The sequence below is a fragment of the Filicampus tigris genome, chromosome 6, assembly GCF_054856515.1.
Source record: "Filicampus tigris isolate MCC_2025a chromosome 6, RoL_Ftig_1.0, whole genome shotgun sequence".
Lineage (NCBI taxonomy): Eukaryota > Metazoa > Chordata > Actinopteri > Syngnathiformes > Syngnathidae > Filicampus > Filicampus tigris.
The window spans coordinates 11,595,803-11,612,740 of NC_141222.1; the positions used below are offsets into that span (position 1 = coordinate 11,595,803).

General features: G+C 41.5%; 1 protein-coding gene and 1 long non-coding RNA gene across 2 annotated transcripts; one reads left to right on the forward strand and one right to left on the reverse strand.

Moving 5' to 3' along the window:
* Nucleotides 1–725: 725 nt before the first annotated feature.
* epn3b (epsin 3b) lies at nucleotides 726–16,507 on the reverse strand. The gene is made up of 12 exons (XM_086034027.1): nucleotides 16,235–16,507; nucleotides 13,605–13,736; nucleotides 13,339–13,497; nucleotides 12,994–13,077; nucleotides 10,512–10,809; nucleotides 10,206–10,327; nucleotides 8,850–8,936; nucleotides 4,725–4,848; nucleotides 4,479–4,616; nucleotides 4,272–4,367; nucleotides 2,060–2,341; nucleotides 726–1,974 (listed from the first exon to the last, which is right to left on the reverse strand). The coding sequence occupies exons 1-12, from the start codon at nucleotides 16,241–16,243 to the stop codon at nucleotides 1,688–1,690; spliced, it is 1,818 nt and encodes a 605-aa protein (XP_085890153.1). The 5' UTR covers nucleotides 16,244–16,507; the 3' UTR covers nucleotides 726–1,687.
* Nucleotides 6,518–9,009, forward strand: LOC147145804 (uncharacterized). Its single transcript, XR_015087224.1, has 3 exons — nucleotides 6,518–6,559; nucleotides 8,512–8,639; nucleotides 8,892–9,009. It is a non-coding gene; the product is annotated as an uncharacterized LOC147145804 (long non-coding RNA).
* Nucleotides 16,508–16,938: the final 431 nt, after the last annotated feature.

Here is a 16,938-nt window from a genome sequence, read left to right on the forward strand (position 1 = left end):
CGAGACGTGACGACACTGGCGGCCATTTTACCTATCCACTCGCTAAACTTTTTTTTTGAATTATTTCATTCAAGAACCTCTCGCTAAACTCTTGAGTCACAATTCACAATACTGAGGCTGCTTCCTACGAAGGCCGCTTTTTTTCAGCCACATGACATCACTTTCTGTGCGACTCGACCGCACGTGATTTAAAAATTCTAGAAGGCCTCTCCTCATGTAGCCTCCTTGGACCGCATAAACCGTGGTGAATTTGGACAGGCTTAATGTGAATTTGAACAGCCGTCTTCGTAATGGGCGCTGCACCACACAGACATTGGAGTGGGCGTCCACTGATCTCTTGTCTATCGAACTTGCTGTGTCTATTTGTCATGTAAAACCGGATTTTTGGGGAACCGGAAGAGGCTCACGCCATCCTCCCGTCGATTTGAACAAAAAACGGCATAATACAAATGAATTCAAAAAAAATGTATCAGGAGAGAAAAAAAAACAGCACACTGTTCAGGCAGCAAGTCAACCACTTGGTCCGCTGACATCATATCCGCCGATTTCAACGTGGCACTGGCCCCGCCCGGAAGAACTTCAAAGCGCGTGTATGAGTTTGAGAACCAGTTCATTGCGACATGGATTTTATATTGTTCAATTTTTGGACTTAAGCAAATAATCACTATTAGAGGGCAGCTACCAATTTCTAATGTTGTAAATAAAAAAATGACACATACTGTAAATTTAGTGAACAATTTCTCAATGGACAGTTTTTTTATTATGAGCATAGCGTTATTGCTGCAACAAGAATAGCGTTTTGTAGGTATATGAATGTAAACATTGGATGGACGCAGACAGAAGTGCACGGTAATATATATTTAAAGATGTTTTGACTAAAACATGCGGGGAGACGCACAGACCGTGTACCATGAACCTTCTTGCAATATCGTGAGGCTTACTGAGTGAAATGTAATTTTGGGCAATTGAATTGAAACACCTCACGATATAACGGATGTGAACAAAGCAGTTGCAGGAGGTGGCGTCTCCATGGGACAAGGATGCATTCTTTTGTCGGTGAAGCAGCAACAACAGATTCAAGTGTGACTTTGTTCCAGTCATTAAAATGAAGAATGAATCAACGGCGGCAGCTGTAGGTAATGTGTGTAGATGTGATTAAAACTTGTGCATACTTGGTGAGAATGTGCACACCTATTTCAATGCAATACTATACAATACTGTACAATATGCATCAACTTCACCAAACTTCAGTACATTTGGTATTAATGTACAACACAGCGCTAAGGCAATAAATCCTTCATCAGGATTCTGAGTAGTCTTTCATTTGCAGAGGGTCAGTGCTCCTGCGGTCCCCCCTCTAGCTCTGCCAATGCTAATAGCCTTTCATTACAAACCATCAGATAAGGTGATCCTCATGAGGGTATTTATTGCACGGCTGTACACTTAATATCAAACTTGTCAGTGGTATTAATGTTGTGATGGATCAGTGTGAATGCATTTCTTCAAGAATTCAGATTTGGATATACAGTATATAGCAGCTGATATGTCTTTGGACAGACACAAATACATCCAGTCCACGTTTGATCCATTTCATGTGTGCACACAAACATTAAACAAGGTCTTGACTCTGATTCAGGCTCATAATATAGTCTAGACTCGTGTGCAAATAGGAAAAGCAAATGAAGTCTCAGAGGAACGGGTTGTGGCTGTGTGTCTGTGCTTGGGGTCTGGGCCGGGGAGAGAGGGGGAGTAGGGGTTTGGGGAGGTTGGAGGGAAGCTCCGTAAGTCTGGCGGAAGGCTGGGTGAGCGAGGAGGGAAGGGCTGCGCCCCTGTGAAGGAGAGGAAGCGGTAGTGACGGACTGTAGGAGAGCATGTGCGGGGGCAGTGGAGATGTCGAGGAAGGACGCATTTGGTTGAGGGTAAGGCGAGGCTGGTCACAGTGGAATGGGTTGGTGGGAGATGGAGCGCTCAGACCTGTGGGTGGGGGCAATTTTGCTGGTTAAAAACCTAAAACTTAAATTGTCTATGCTGTTCTTATCATTTATGTCAACGGTGTTACCTGAGAGGAAGGGGTTGTTGTGCGCCTTGCTTGTCGGGGTTGGAGGTATCAGTGCATCCAAATTGACCAACGAGGCCCCCGTGGGTCCAAGGAAGGCCTCGGGGGTCTGACAGACACGTGTCGTAGTGCTTACAGGGTGCGCGAGTCGTGACAGATCAAACATCTCTGGACTGTCCGATTCCCGTCCGTTTAGCTGGGGTTTGACCAGAGCTTCATTCCTGAATGGATCAGCGTTTGAATCTGCTCCACAGAACATATCTGCAGACCCACGCAGCTCAGAACCTGCAAAAAGGATAGTCATTGTGGAAGAGCAAAAGAAAATAAAAAGCTAAAGGTGCATCTATTCTATAAATATGAATATCATGGGAAACCCAACTCAATTGAATTCAAAAAGTGAATTCATATTACCGGTATATTATTCACTAAACACAGAGTGAAATATTTCTCCCCCCCCCAAAAAAAATGAACAAGATTAGAGCTTGCAGCTAACAAACCTCCAAATTCACCAAGATTTCAATTCTCAAGAAATTAGAATATTACATAAACAATAAAAATGGTTTTCAAAATAGAAGTTCTGTACTGTCTTAGTGAGATTAATCTCAAACGCCATCTCTTATTTTCTCATCCCTTAACCTTCCCCATCATTCAGCCCCTCCCATTTCACTACACACACCAAACAGCCATCCACCACTGAGCCTCCTCTCCACCCATGAAGAATCTTAACTGCAAGTCTGACTGAGATGTGATGGGTACAGGGTGCAAATCTCAAAATCTGTAATCAACAGAGATGGGAAATTCGGGTCCAGGAAGTAAAAACCCTGCCACACTTTGTCTTTAGCCACAGGTGCCTCTATTCAACTGAGCTTGTTAACCTGGCGGTTGATCAGAAGTACCTATGGCTAAAGCCAAACTGTGGCAGGGTTTTTACTTTCTAGACCGAAATTTCCCCATCTCTGGAAATCAACAATGTTTTTTCCCATGAATACATCAGGGCCCTGTGGACTTCAGGAAGCATTTCCTATCACTGATTACTCGTGACAGAAAATTTCTTCAAGTAATGAGAAACAAAAGAAGTAGAGCTACAAACTTATAGTATAGTCAACCTCAGAACAAACTAGTGCCTCCGGTTATTTCTGCAAAATTATCACTATTCAATATTAGATCACTAGCTACCCAGTTACTGTTGATTAATGACATCATTATGACCTAGGATCTAGACGTTTTACTCTTTAGTAAAACATGGCTGGATGTAGCTTTTGCACTATTCTTAATGATGCAGCACCAACACATTTTTTGTTTTATGAATAAGTGTAGAAAAGAGGAAAAGGCGAAGGGGTTGCTGCCCTTTTTAAAAAAAATATTTCAAATAAATACATTTTATCAGATGACAAACTCCTTTGAATGTTTTTTTTTAAGTAAAAGGAAATCCAAAGTTTTTTATTTTAATAATTTATAGACTAAATTTATGGACTGCTGTCAATACTGACTTTTTAGGACTTTTTGTTCATAACAGGAGACTTTAACATTCATGTTGACAATAACATGGGGGGAAAAAACCCTAACGACTATGCTGTGCTTGAAACTTTTGGTCTGTCACAACATGTGAAGTCAGACACACGCCCAAGGTCATACTCTTGATCTGGTTATCTCTACAGCTGTTGGCATTTTATCTGTTGACATTAAGGATTTAGCTAGCATTATTGGCTCTTGGATAATTTCTGTGTGTTCTTTGCATGACAAATACTGTAATCCCAACATTCAGGCAATCACTGTGTCCATTAAAAAAGGTAATTGAGAACACCAGCATTAGGTTTATGAAAATTATGACTGTGTCACCAACTCTGAATGCAGAGTCAGTTGCTGAACTTTTGGATAATTTCACCTGTAGAAGTGCATCTGGAGTAGAATTTTGGGCCGCATCACTTCACTTACGACTCGACCGCACGTGATGTCCAAATTCACCTTAAGCCTGTCCATATAGGCCATTTATAGGGTCCCAGAAGGACCACTTCTTGGACACCTTTTGTTCAGTCCGCTACACTTGATTGGCTCAAATTCTTCATAACTCTAATGTTGACTCTCATTGCTATGTAGATGACAGAGTCAGTAGGATAATCGACTCTGAAAAGATTCGATAGTGGCAGCCCTGCAAGTGTCACTTGTATATAACTCAAATCCCAGAGCACAAGATTTCGCTTGTCACTTGCTTTACCTGTCGGGCTAGCTGGCTGAGGAGAACACAGCTGAGGAACTTCCTGCTGAAGCCTCTCCTCTTCATGAGCACTGACGGGACATGCCTCATCACTCCCTAAATGAACCATGTTTCATTGATAAAATACAAACAGTGTACGGTACTTTCATTTTAGAACAAATTCAAAAAGTGATGAAGAGCAAATGAGCCAGTGATTCTGGAGGATACCGCGCTCAGGGGTTCTGTCCCACGTGTGATCGACTGCAGGGCTGCGGGTGGGTGTCGCCTCCCATAGCTCTTTGCGTGAGTCGGCATATGGAGCCCAAGGATTAGCAGCATTCGAGGATGGGACTGGGGCCGCGACGCCTGTGTAGATGGATAAAACAAGTTTTGCATGCATACAATAAGCGATGTTTGAAATATGATCACTTTACCCTCTCACTTTTGTGTGTGAGAACATGACAGGACAATCACCTACAGAATCCCAAGGGTCAGAAGTGATGATACAGGAAGGCCGGCCAGAGTCCCAGGGGTCACCAGGTGGAGGTGGCCTCTCAGAGGATGCGGCAAAAAAGTCTACAAGGTCCAGCATGGTCGACTATAGAAGCAAAACCCACATTTTATATTTTTATATGGATTTGTGCATGTCTGAAATGTTTTTTTTAAGCCACACAGAGAACAGATGCAAAATGCAGCATGTATTTAATTATGTGTGTTGCTTTGCTGTGAGTTCAGTAATACACACAGTACAAATAAATGATCAACAAACAAAATCATTTTTAAAAATGTCTTCTGATTCATGCAATTATTATATACTGTAATAGTAATAAATAGATAAGGTGAGCATTTTGTACTTTTTACACCAGAGGTGTCAAACTTCGGTCCTCAAGGGCCACTATCTACAGCATGTTTTTGATGTTTTCTTCCTCCAACACACCTGATTCAAATGGATAGTGGCTGTAATGGCAGAAATTCAGTTTTACCATTAGCTTCAATGTTGGTAGTCGAAGGTAGTTCTGACTCATCCATAGTAGCGCATCTTCTTATCCATGATTTTGAATTTCATTCAATTACTCACACGGACTCAAAGTTCTTTTTTTCGTCTTCTTGAAGGTCTTGTCATCCAACAAAGTGAGCAATGTCATTCAGTACAGCAGGTGGACAACATGTACTTAGACTACGAGCGCGGTCAAAAGCTGCTTGCTTCCGTGATTACCAGCAAAGACTTTACACTAAAACACTGTATACTATGCTACTACTACTGCCAGTGTAGTAATTCTTTATGATGATAGAAATTGAGATGCTACTTTGTGATGACATAATTGATGACAGAAAAGAGATAACACTTCAAAGCATTGGCTCTCACAGTCGCCCTCGAGGACCGGGGTTTGACACCTGTAATTTACACTACTGTGAATTTGGTCCCAATAATGTTTGATGGACATTTCAAGTTTGGTAGCTCAGTGTTTTTTGTTTGTTTGTTTTACTTCACTTTTACACAAGAAGCTGCATAATCAGGTTAGATAACACCTCAGCTTTTTTGAGAAACAGGCATACTGACCATCATGAAAGGACAGTGACAAAGTTAAAATGACAAACTCTGAGAAGCAGTATCACCACCACCACCACCATCATCATCATCATATAATCATACTAATACTAAGTAATTTGATTTATTGTATGTAGCGCTGACTCTAAACCAGCCAGGACAACCATGGACGACATCTGAGATTTAACAATATAACCCTTCAATAATCAGATCACCATTACAAAACTAACACAGCCCAAAGCTGACTTAGGATCAGGTTGTCAATCCATCCCACTGATCCCAGTGCGCATATCAAGACATAAAGACAACCATTCGCATTTGCATTTACAGTTACACCATCACCGAGCGGGAAATGAAGCCAGACTGCCTGCACCGAAGTGAGACACGATGTCATCAGTGACGCCTACAATGGCAACACACCCCTTTTCAAATGGCAGGTGTTTGTGATGTACAAAAATGAAAACAAGATACAGTAAATCATTTCAAAACGTTTTCTACCATTAATGTGACTTACAACCTGCACAACTCAATAGAAGTAAATAAACAATATTTTTATGAAAGTAAAACAAAATAAACATCTGAGATAATTGTCATGACCCTGTGCTGTTTTGATGTTTTTCTTTCATTCCAGCTGGAGTGGTGGGCGGTTCCTTCCAGCTGCGCACCTGCCTCATTGTAATCAGCCTAGTTTGAAAGGACTGCCAAGCCATTTGTGCCCCGTCGGATTATTCCCTTGCTTGATCCTGGATATAGTCGCCAAGTATTGAAATTTCTAGACGTTCTTCTTGTTCATGTTGCATTCTTTGCTGTTCTAGTTTTGACGCATTTTCGCCATGTTATCGGTTGAACTTTTACGGATTTGGAATTATCTTGTCGTTTTATGACAAGCAACCTTCGTTTCAAGTTTTCTTTGTTCGCGCGGAATTGGTGTGTGCTTGTTTTGGCACGATGAGCAATTTTCATTTATTTTGATCCTTGCCTTATGCAAGCATCTTCTGTTAGTTAGTCTTGTTGTACAACTAAATTAAAAAACAACAATTTGGTCAATATAAATGAGATAATGTTGTTGCACAAGTGTGCACAACCTCTTATAGCTGGGGATGTATGGCTATGTTCAGAATTAACCAATCACATTCAAACTCATGTTAGATGTGAGTCAGCACACACAGACCACAATTTGGAGTGCCTCTCATTAACCCAAACTAAAAGTAATCTTTTCTTGTAGGCTTTTCCTGACATTTTTGTGGTCGCATCTTACAGCAAAAGCCATGGACTGCAGAGAGCTTACACACCATTGGAGGTATCAGTCAGGAGAAAGGTACAAAACAATTTCCAGGTCACACAATTTACCATGGAACACAGTGAAGATAGTCATCACCAAGTGGAGGAAAATATGGCACTACACGACATTGCTCACAATTGGACAGCTCTCCACAATAGATGAAAAGATGAGAATAAAACCGGTCAGGGAGGCTGCTAAGAGGCCGGCAGCAAGATTGAAGAAGCTGCAAAAAATTCTAACAAGTACTTGGTGTCTAGTACATGTGACAACAAGTCTTCCTCAAATGTCTGGGTACGGATTAGGGTGGCAAGTTGGAAGCCTTATCTTACAAAGAAAACAAAAAAAAAAAAATCCCAAACACGAGAGAAATGTGTTACATTCCCATGAAACCAAGGTTAAACCATAATTCCAAAAGATATGTGTGGTAAAAGTAAAACAGTGCTCATCACTAAAAGAACAACATTCTGGACCTACAGTATAACATCTTGATGGTAAGCAGCTGTTTTTCTTTAACTGGAACTGGGGTCTTGGTCAAGGTAAATAAGTCAAGAAAAGCCCACTAAAACATTACAACTTTATTTGGGGTCAGTAGGAGATATCTTAAATTATTTGAATGTGATCATGGCTAATTGGGAACACAGCCACATATCCAGTTATAAGCTGGTACAGGGTTGTTGACTTTTTATACCCACCGTTTGTTCAACAACATGTTCGTGTAAGGCTACTGTTAAGATACAGTACATATCTACGAACTAATCACAAATGCAAATCAAGTAATTGTTCAAAGACATTTTTATCCAGACTGATGAGGACAGTCATTTCAGTTCTGAGAAAATGAGTTTGAATCCACTGTAGCATCTGATAGCAACTAGCTTCAAGCCCCGCTATTAAAACCATCCTTTCTGCAGTGGAGCAGCCACATGGAAACGCAACACATGCATCTGCAGTGATGAGGCAGCTGAGCGCGGTCGGGTGACTTTGTTGCTGAGAGCCCCATAAATTGATTGTCAAAAGAGAAAATTGGGCTTTCCCTCAAGAAGTGGCTCTGCAGTGTAATGTTGCAGCAGCAATGTTTGCAGCAGCTACAGGCCTAGGGGCAAACGAGTGACACATTCCTCACTCACTTCATTAACAGACTTGGAAAGTGCTGTGCTAAAGCAAACACCTCTACTGCACTGCACGTTTCCCCCCAACAAGATGTTTTAAGTCATGTGGCAACAGTATCCAAGCTTCAAACCTCTGTGCAGTGATTGAAACATACCTTAATTTTCACCATATTCTTACTGTATTCTCTTATTACAATGTGAAGTGGAGTTAAAATACAAATAAGATGATGTAATAATGCAGTTTTAAAACGATGATCATCCTTTTCCACTTATGCTAGTAAAACATTATCTAAATGTATTTCTGTATTTGCATTTGAATGACAGGGTTCACATAAACCAATATGCACAACAGCAGGCGACTGATTGGCTTGCCAACCGGCCAATCAGAATAGGGGCTTCTGTGCAACCAGATAAGGAGATCGTGTTGAGGCAAATGTCACGTCGAGCTCAAGGTTAGACAAGACAAACATGTTATCATTCAGCAGCACCTCTTTCTCCTCTCTCACCTTTCTCTCATTATGCTGATCTATGTCTTTTTGCCTCATATCACTCTCTACCACACAGGTCCACAGTGAGCGCCACACAAGTGATTAAATATGCTAACGCACACTCATAGAGCGTACACCCACGTGGAAAGCATGCACAAATGTTTTCATACTCACCTCCTGTGTTCCTGACTGGCTCGCTCTCCTGCTCTCATCCAGGACCTTCTGCAGGACAGACTTGTCTCCTTGGCGACAGCACTGCTCCTGCCGGGGTGGCATCATTGACGTTTTCAGTGAGCACATCATCTGCTTTGTGAAAGATGCTCGAACTTAACTGGGTAAACGGCGCTGATTTCGAACCACAATAGTAGCTATGAAATGGATTTGTTGTTGTTTTTTGTAAAATGTATGTTAGTGAGATTCTTTTAGTGAAAGGAACAGAGTTCTACGGCACAATATAATACTCCCTTTCAGGTTAAAAAAAAGGTTGGTTGGCAAAGGTAAAGTCACTGTAGCCCTTTCAGTATGGTACAGAACGTTCTAATTAAAATATCTATCCATCCATTATCCAATCCGCTTCTCCTCACAAGGGTCTCAGGCGTGCTGGAGCTTATCCCAGCTGTCTTCGGGCAGTAGGCGGGGTACACCTTGAACTGGTTGCCAGCCAATGGCAGAATTAAAATACTGTCAAAAATTCCACCTTGATACAAAGTAGATCTGTTTTTATTGACACTGCATTGGTGCATCACAATTTAATGAATTCAATCAGATACATAATGAAACACCTTTCACTATGATGCAATGCAGCTGTACACCACAAACTACACCGCGAATCACAATTGCCCTGTGGAGCATTCGCCTCGACTAGGGCTGAGTGAAATTTCCCTGAAAGGGGAAGTCAAACCAGACATATTTTTTTAAGAATATGTTCTATACAAGCCCACTAGTTGAAACAAGGCATTCTGATAAATACTGAATTTGTGGCATAAGAGTGAATCCACCCGTTTTTAGCCATCTCTAGGGGCGGCCATTTTGTCACTTCTGTCGACTGAAAGTGACATCACAGTTGCGCAGGGCTCACGTGACGACCAATCACGGGAGACCTGTTTTCTGAAGCTGAGCCGCGATTGGCTGTTACCTGAGCCCTGAGCAGTTGTGATGTCATTTTCAGTCGACAGAAGTGACAAAACGGCCGCCCTCTAAGATGGCTAAAAAGAGGTGGATTTTGCTGCTTAACTCATAGTCCACAAACACAATAGTAATCAGAAGTCCGCGTTTCAATTAATAGGCCTGCATCAAACATATTCTTGACAAAAATATGTTTGAGTTGACCTCCACTTTTAAACAACAATCAAAATATGTCATGGTTTCTTTCCAACTTAATCCAACAAAGTAGAATACTAGCAAACTAATTTGATGGAGGCAAACCCTAACAAGAACAAACAAGACGAAAGAAAAAAAAAATTTGGATCGCATACAATCAATGAATCGTTCTACCTCGTGCTGTATGGAGTAGCTGTACTTCTCTTTTACCTTCTGATTCTCCTCTCTACTCATGGCTAAAGCCAGCTGGAGCTGAAGCTCCTCTTCCCCGGTGGTTTGAGGTCGAGCCTGTTCCAGTTCCGAGGCACCCCGAGGAGATGAAGACGAGGCTGCTGAGGGACAAAAAGGAAGGTGGAATGGTGATATGTATGGCAGTGTGCATACCAACGTGTTTGTGTGACGTTGATGCATAATGGGTGTGCAATAGCAGAAGCTCAGGTACAGCAAAGCCAGTGTGATGCTGACTTAAGGTAGTAAAGACCCCAATGCAGTATTAAGACTCGGTTGAACACTCACAGTTAAAGGAGGATGGAGAACCTCTGGAGCGGCTCAACTCTTCCCCATAAAGTACAGCCATGCTGGGCTGGCTTGTTCGCCTGCCTGGTTGATAGGATGGGGGTATTCCTCCATACATGGCCCCTGCACCCGCACCAGCTCCCCCAGCCATTCGCTCTTTGGTCTTCAGAGCTTGCGTTCTCTCTTGACGAAGACGGTCTTCATCCCGGAGAAGACACACCAGTTGACGCGATTTTTCTCGGACGTTGGCCCCTTGGTCTCTGCCATCACGGTCAATATATTGAAAATCACGAAGCGTCTAAAGGAAGACAAAGACATTGCTGTGGATTATTTGGGTAAAATACTATTTTAAACTACAGCATGTGGATTTATAGTTTTGTTATTGATATATTTTTGGGTCATTTTCATACAAGTCAATTAATAACATTAAAGACACTTACAAATTGTTTTCTAATTGAGCAATGTTTACATATGGAGCAAATGGAGATGGCCCACTGAAATAAACTCATTGCATTTTTGCAAAGGCAAAACTGCCTAACAGTAAATACATAACTTCAGAGCATCTATGTGAGTTGCACAAAATTATATGCATTTCCCTTCAAACTCTTCAAATACAATGGGTAAATGATCCTAACTTGCAGATACAAGTGCACAAATGATCGTAACTACTCATTAAACCCATTACACTCGTTTTTATACATTCATAACAGTAATTGCAATTGTTTGGACACTTTCATAAATGACCTACATACACATTTCAGAAATAAACCATCTATTTTGCTGTCTTTATTAAATGTCTGGTATTAAATGTAAAGACAGCTTGAATGACAAAGAAGGACCATTTGTAAAACAACCCCAAAAAGCAACTCTTACGACACGATGCATTTGTGTTATTTTATTTTTTCTAGGGGGAGGTATTTTATTATATATAGTATTTTATTTGGGACACATAATGATAACATTTTGGCATTCAATGTGTGAAAAAGATTACTTAAAGATGACTTTTGAACGTTTTTCCTTTTTGATTAATAACAACTTGCAATAAGTCAAATTCAGTATTTCATATCAATTAAATTAAATCTATCTATCCATCTGTTCTTTGTAGCATTAATCCTTAGGTCGTTGGTGGGCTACAGCCTTTCCCAGCTGACTTTGGGCAAGAGGCGGGGTACACCCTGAATGGGGCACGATTTTCAAAATAAAATTCTGTGGGATATGTCTTGACTATTATTGATCAAATGATATGAAAATGACCCTTATACATACAGCATAACATGCTGTTACTGCTACTTTACAGAATGAAACCCCTTCATTCTGTTCAGCACCAAAAGATCAGGGGCGTGAGGTCAGGGCAGGCAGGGGAGGCAGAGCCTCCTTGTCCCTTCCCCTGCATGTGAAAAGTAAAAACAAACAAACTAAACTAATAATGATTACATTCAATTATTTTCCATTTTAGTTCTCTGGTCCGTGCTTTACATTGATTTTCTTTATCAGTCCAATCATGTCAACGATTTCCTTATTAAAATAAATAAAATAGCTGAATGTGCATATTTCCTGTTCAAATACATCGGCGAGAAGAAAATAGCACCTGTGGTAAGTCATACTTCTTTTGTGCCTTACGCAGTTGTGGCGTGTACGTGTCCTCACACAAGAGACATTTCTTGTTTCTCTTTATATCACTAATATACATGTTTTATCACACACGTACTGCACATGCTGACGTTTCAACAGTCTAATATATTTAATCAATGTGTATGACATATTTAGTCTTTCTTAACGGCCAGGAAAGCGACTCAAAGTGCACGGCGGAGCCAAGAAAATACCGTGCCGCTGCCGGCACAACCCAACACGTGGGTAATTTGATAATGGGGTCTTTTATAACATATTAAATATAAAAGAAGGCCAAATGCCTTTTAATTTAAAAAAGAAAGATTAGTAAAAATAAAAAACACTCGAACAACAACAATAAAGTTGACCTCATGTTAAATATATTTTTGTTTTTCTTGCTATGACATTGTTGAACAATGTGGAATTGATTGAAGCATATACAGTCAGTGAAGATGAACATCTATAGAGACCAATAAATCTCATCTCATCTCATTAAAAGTGTTGAACACAAATTTGAATTCAGGTCAAAATTGAAATTCAGGCTAATCTATTTTGGGTTCATATTTTTACATCCCACTCCAGAGGAGACAGTGCTTCACCAGTCAGGAACCTCACCACACGTCACTGCGAAAGATAATCTACTTTTGCCTCAAAACCTAGAGAAAACATTGCGCATGTAAAACGGCACTAGCTTCACTTGTCATATGTATTGCATTGCCATTACCTGTTTGCACATGTATTATATTGTTAACATACACTCCTGTCTGTGAGTGACTTTTATCAGGACGTTTACTGTAAAAGGGTAAAAAGTGAGTGATTATACATCATTTGTATCCTTATATTCGTGAACTATTTCTGTAGTTGCTGGAAGTACCTGAATAGTAAAGGCGTTCTCTCTACACTGCTGGGCCACTCTCTCCGATCCCGTCTTCAGCAGGTAGTCCAACAGAGTCAGGGACTGAAGTTAAAATACACACTGCTCAATATCATTACACCTTCGCTATGCTGATAGAGAAGCTAAACACAAAAAATAGTGTGAAAACAAAAAAATGTAAGTTTATATACTGTAAATACCGATACTCGGTTTTGAGGGTTGTACAATGTTTGCTGTCCTCGTGTAGCTATGGGTAGGTAACCAAAACATCAGTAGCACCTCAGTAAACTGTAAAAACGGTAATGTAGTTCTACACTACACATGTGAGTTAGCTGTGTCTTTCACCTTGTAGACATGCCTCCAGTTCTTGCCGCTGTCATTGAGGCGCTTCCACACCATGCCCATGACTTCAGCAAAAGCCACCACATTGAAGGTCAAATCAGCGATTTCGGACATGAGAGACGATGATGGTCCCCATGGATCATTTGAGGTTGCCTCGCGAACCTACAGACCAGCAGGAGGACAACAATGACTTGCACTTTCATCTGAAGTGTAACATTCAAATGTTTTTGTTCATCCTCCATCACTCATACGCAAAGACCCCTCGGTACCTTAATTTCCGCTTCGGAATAGTTGTGCACTATGTTCTTCACCTGCCTACGCAGGGCTGAAGTTGTCATGTTGACAGGTGATGGAGGAGTCAGAGTGATAGTAAGTGAAGAACAGGCCTTCAACAGGTGAAGCTGAAAAGGAGAACATGGACTGAAGAAGCAACTAGGGCAATGAATGCTCCTCTTCGGTCAGGAAATGCTAGACACTCCTGTTAGGAAGAAATAAAAGCCAAATGTCAACCAAATAAAAGCCAAGATACAACATGTATACTTTATATCAATCTGTTTTGCACCCTCTGCGCATATTTCCCTGACTTTTATATCCTACTGTTTGCCATTTAGTGCAACTCATCATTTGATGCGTGGCTACTTATGGCATAAGGTACTTAAAATGAAACTGTTGCAAATGAGGGTTGTCGCTGTAGACACAAATGTAGTACACAAAGAGCCGTAAAATCAGATGGGCTGGCAAAATCACCAGTGATTTTTGTAAAATTCTGTTGGGAGCTACAATTAAAAGATGATGTCATGGGAACAAAGTTGAAAATGTATCTTAACTGTGATGCTATGTTGGGACCAAAGAGATCTTGGTTTGGATTATATTCAGTCCTGTATACATTTAAAAGGATGAGAACATTTTTAAAGTTTAATTTGTTAACATGTTGGACTTGGACAGGTTTTTCCCACTAAGCAATAGAAACAATGATTGATGGTAGTAAGTGAACGAGTGGCTCACATTTGGTACACACTCAGGAGGAAGTAGGTCAGAAGCACTGGCAATCAGGTGTCTGATGAAGCTTCTTCATAGCTTATCTTATTGAGGTCAGTGCACAACATAATTTTCTACTAAAATGGGTCAAGGCGGGCACAAGGGACCTGATCATTGGGGGTGGGCGTCTCCAGTGAAGAAGATGTGAGTCTAGTTAACCTCGTAAACTTAACTAAATCACTTCCCTTTTGGAGGACAGTCTTAGTGGTCTCATTGTTTATACATCAACCAAAACCACTGAAGGGCACGACTACGAAAGCGCCCGCAAGGATCATCTTTCTGCAAAGTCCTCTTTGGTGTCACTGACAGTCTTTAATAGGAATTGCAGTTACCACAGTGTACAACCTATGCACAAACAACTATACAATATCTGTCTTGCTTATACTGTATATATTTTTACATACATTTTACAAGATTGGTCCAAGTATCCCATGACCGTAGACGTAATAGTAGAGACAAAGTGGAGCAGTGTTTGGGTTTTGCAGCAGTAGGGATACCAACTGGATTAGATTAGATGCCTTGCTCAAGGCCACTTTAAATGGGAATGCCTATGCCTGTTTAAAACCTGGGGCATTCCCCTAGGGGGGCACATTCTCATCTAACTCGTTTACCACTGGGTTTCCCCAAAGGACTGAATTTTAAATTTTGTCCCATTTGGGAACACAGACTGACATAAAAACATCTTGGATTGCTATAATAACAACAACAACAACAACAACTGCTATAGAACACAGCAGACATTATCCATCCATCCACACTTATCGTGTTGTTGGAGGGAGCAGGAGCCTATCCCAGTTTTGGCGAAAAGTATGCAACACCCTGGACTGGTCGCCAGCCAATCACAGGGCACATTAGACAGACAACCGTTCTGTCACATTCACACAGAGTGGGAATAGAACTCACGCTGCCTGTGTAGGAGTCAGGCAAGTCATTGCTACACCACCAGTGACACAAATATCCGTACGCTTGTAATAATGCTTCAATTTCAGTGTTGTATTGAAACTGCATTGCATCATAGAGTGTGTGATGATCATGATGTTTATTAGTTGGCCTTCTCATAAGGTAAGCAAATTGTTAGCTAACAGTATGATGCAGTGCAGGTTTACATCACTGCGGAATACAAAACCATCCATCTATCCATGACATGTTCAATGCTGCTTGTCCTTAGTGTGGCTGCAGTTAACCGGAGACTATCCCAGCTGACTTTGGAGAAGAGACGGACTACCTTGGACAGGTCCCCAGCCAATAGCATAGTGGCGCAAACCATTCACACCCACATTATTCACCTGCCAACACACGGGTGAGCTTGTCATGTTGACTGGTGATATGGTCCATACAATAGTTCACGCTTAATGAACATAAATCTGATAATGCCCCAGGTTTGGGAATACAGTAGTTGCAGCAATAACATCCAAAGTCAGTCATTCAAATTAAAACAAAAATCTAGTCATCTTTTCTTCATGGTAACTGTTTCCTAACCCATGACCTTTACGTGTGACCGTACAAACCTTGCCACGGCCCAGTTCGTGTGATATAATGTAGTCCAGGAACTGATGTGGTGTGGTCTGGTCACATGCCTACACGTCACCACGTCGCACGGCAGTGGAGAACGGCAGTGGAGCCGCGTGTGGAAAGCAGATCATCTTTACTGCATGTTTCAGGTGGCGTGGGAGGGCATCTTAGTAGGTCTTCATCATGCGTGAGCATACAGTATTCATGACGCCCGCCCACCCATCACCTCCACACATATACGGTCACATCCCACACGCCCCCTCATGCAGCGTTATGCGTGGCTGGATTCGAATTCGAATAATAATAAATAAACCTCGGAAAACATAAATTAGAATTTCATCCAAGTTACCTTTCCCATTGCTCATCCCCTCGCCGCACTGCCTCTCACCCTTGCAGGTCCAAGATGATGTCCTCCTGCCGCGTGACCACAAACACGCAGCGATGATATCATGCAGACCCAGATCCTAACAGGACGGCAGTAGTCCAGTCCCGGTTCTGGTACGAGGAAGCCGGGTGGCCAGTCAGTGGTAAAATCCGCATAGGACGTGCTGTAGCCCACCCCCTGCTTCTGCCCACCTCACTCACCGACACATACCACCACCATGCACACGCGTGGAGTAAGGGGAGTGCGAAGGGGGCGTTTATTTTATTTTGTGCAGCGTCAGTGGTGCACCCGCAGTCGTGACTGTTGCGTGGATGAATGAGTCAGGATTCACCATGATCATCTCTGGGAAAATTTTATTTATGTACTACATGATCATAATGTTCTGAAGAGGCACACGGCCAGAAAATGAGGTAGACCTTCAGAATTTAAATAACAATGTGCAGTCCTGTATGAAAATAAATGGATGGTATCAAAGATGGTTAATATCCTGCAACACATCATAGTAATACCTCGAAAAGATGCAAACCAGCCCCCTACCCGTGGGCAGGATAGTGATGACATCAGAGGAATCTACACTACAGTAGAATATTTTAGTGATGACATGACAAAAAAGTCTACACACCTCTGTTCGCCTGGCAGGATATTCAAAATGAGACCAAGATAAAACA

Excerpts from the sequence above, each read along its gene's own strand:
- epn3b (XM_086034027.1), bottom strand. Across the intron at positions 13,078-13,338 it reads ACTGGAGGCATGTCTACAAG|TCCCTGACTCTGTTGGACTA; the intron begins GTGAAAGACACA and ends TTTTAACTTCAG. Across the intron at positions 4,368-4,478 it reads GGACAGAACCCCTGAGCGCG|GGAGTGATGAGGCATGTCCC; the intron begins GTATCCTCCAGA and ends TGGTTCATTTAG.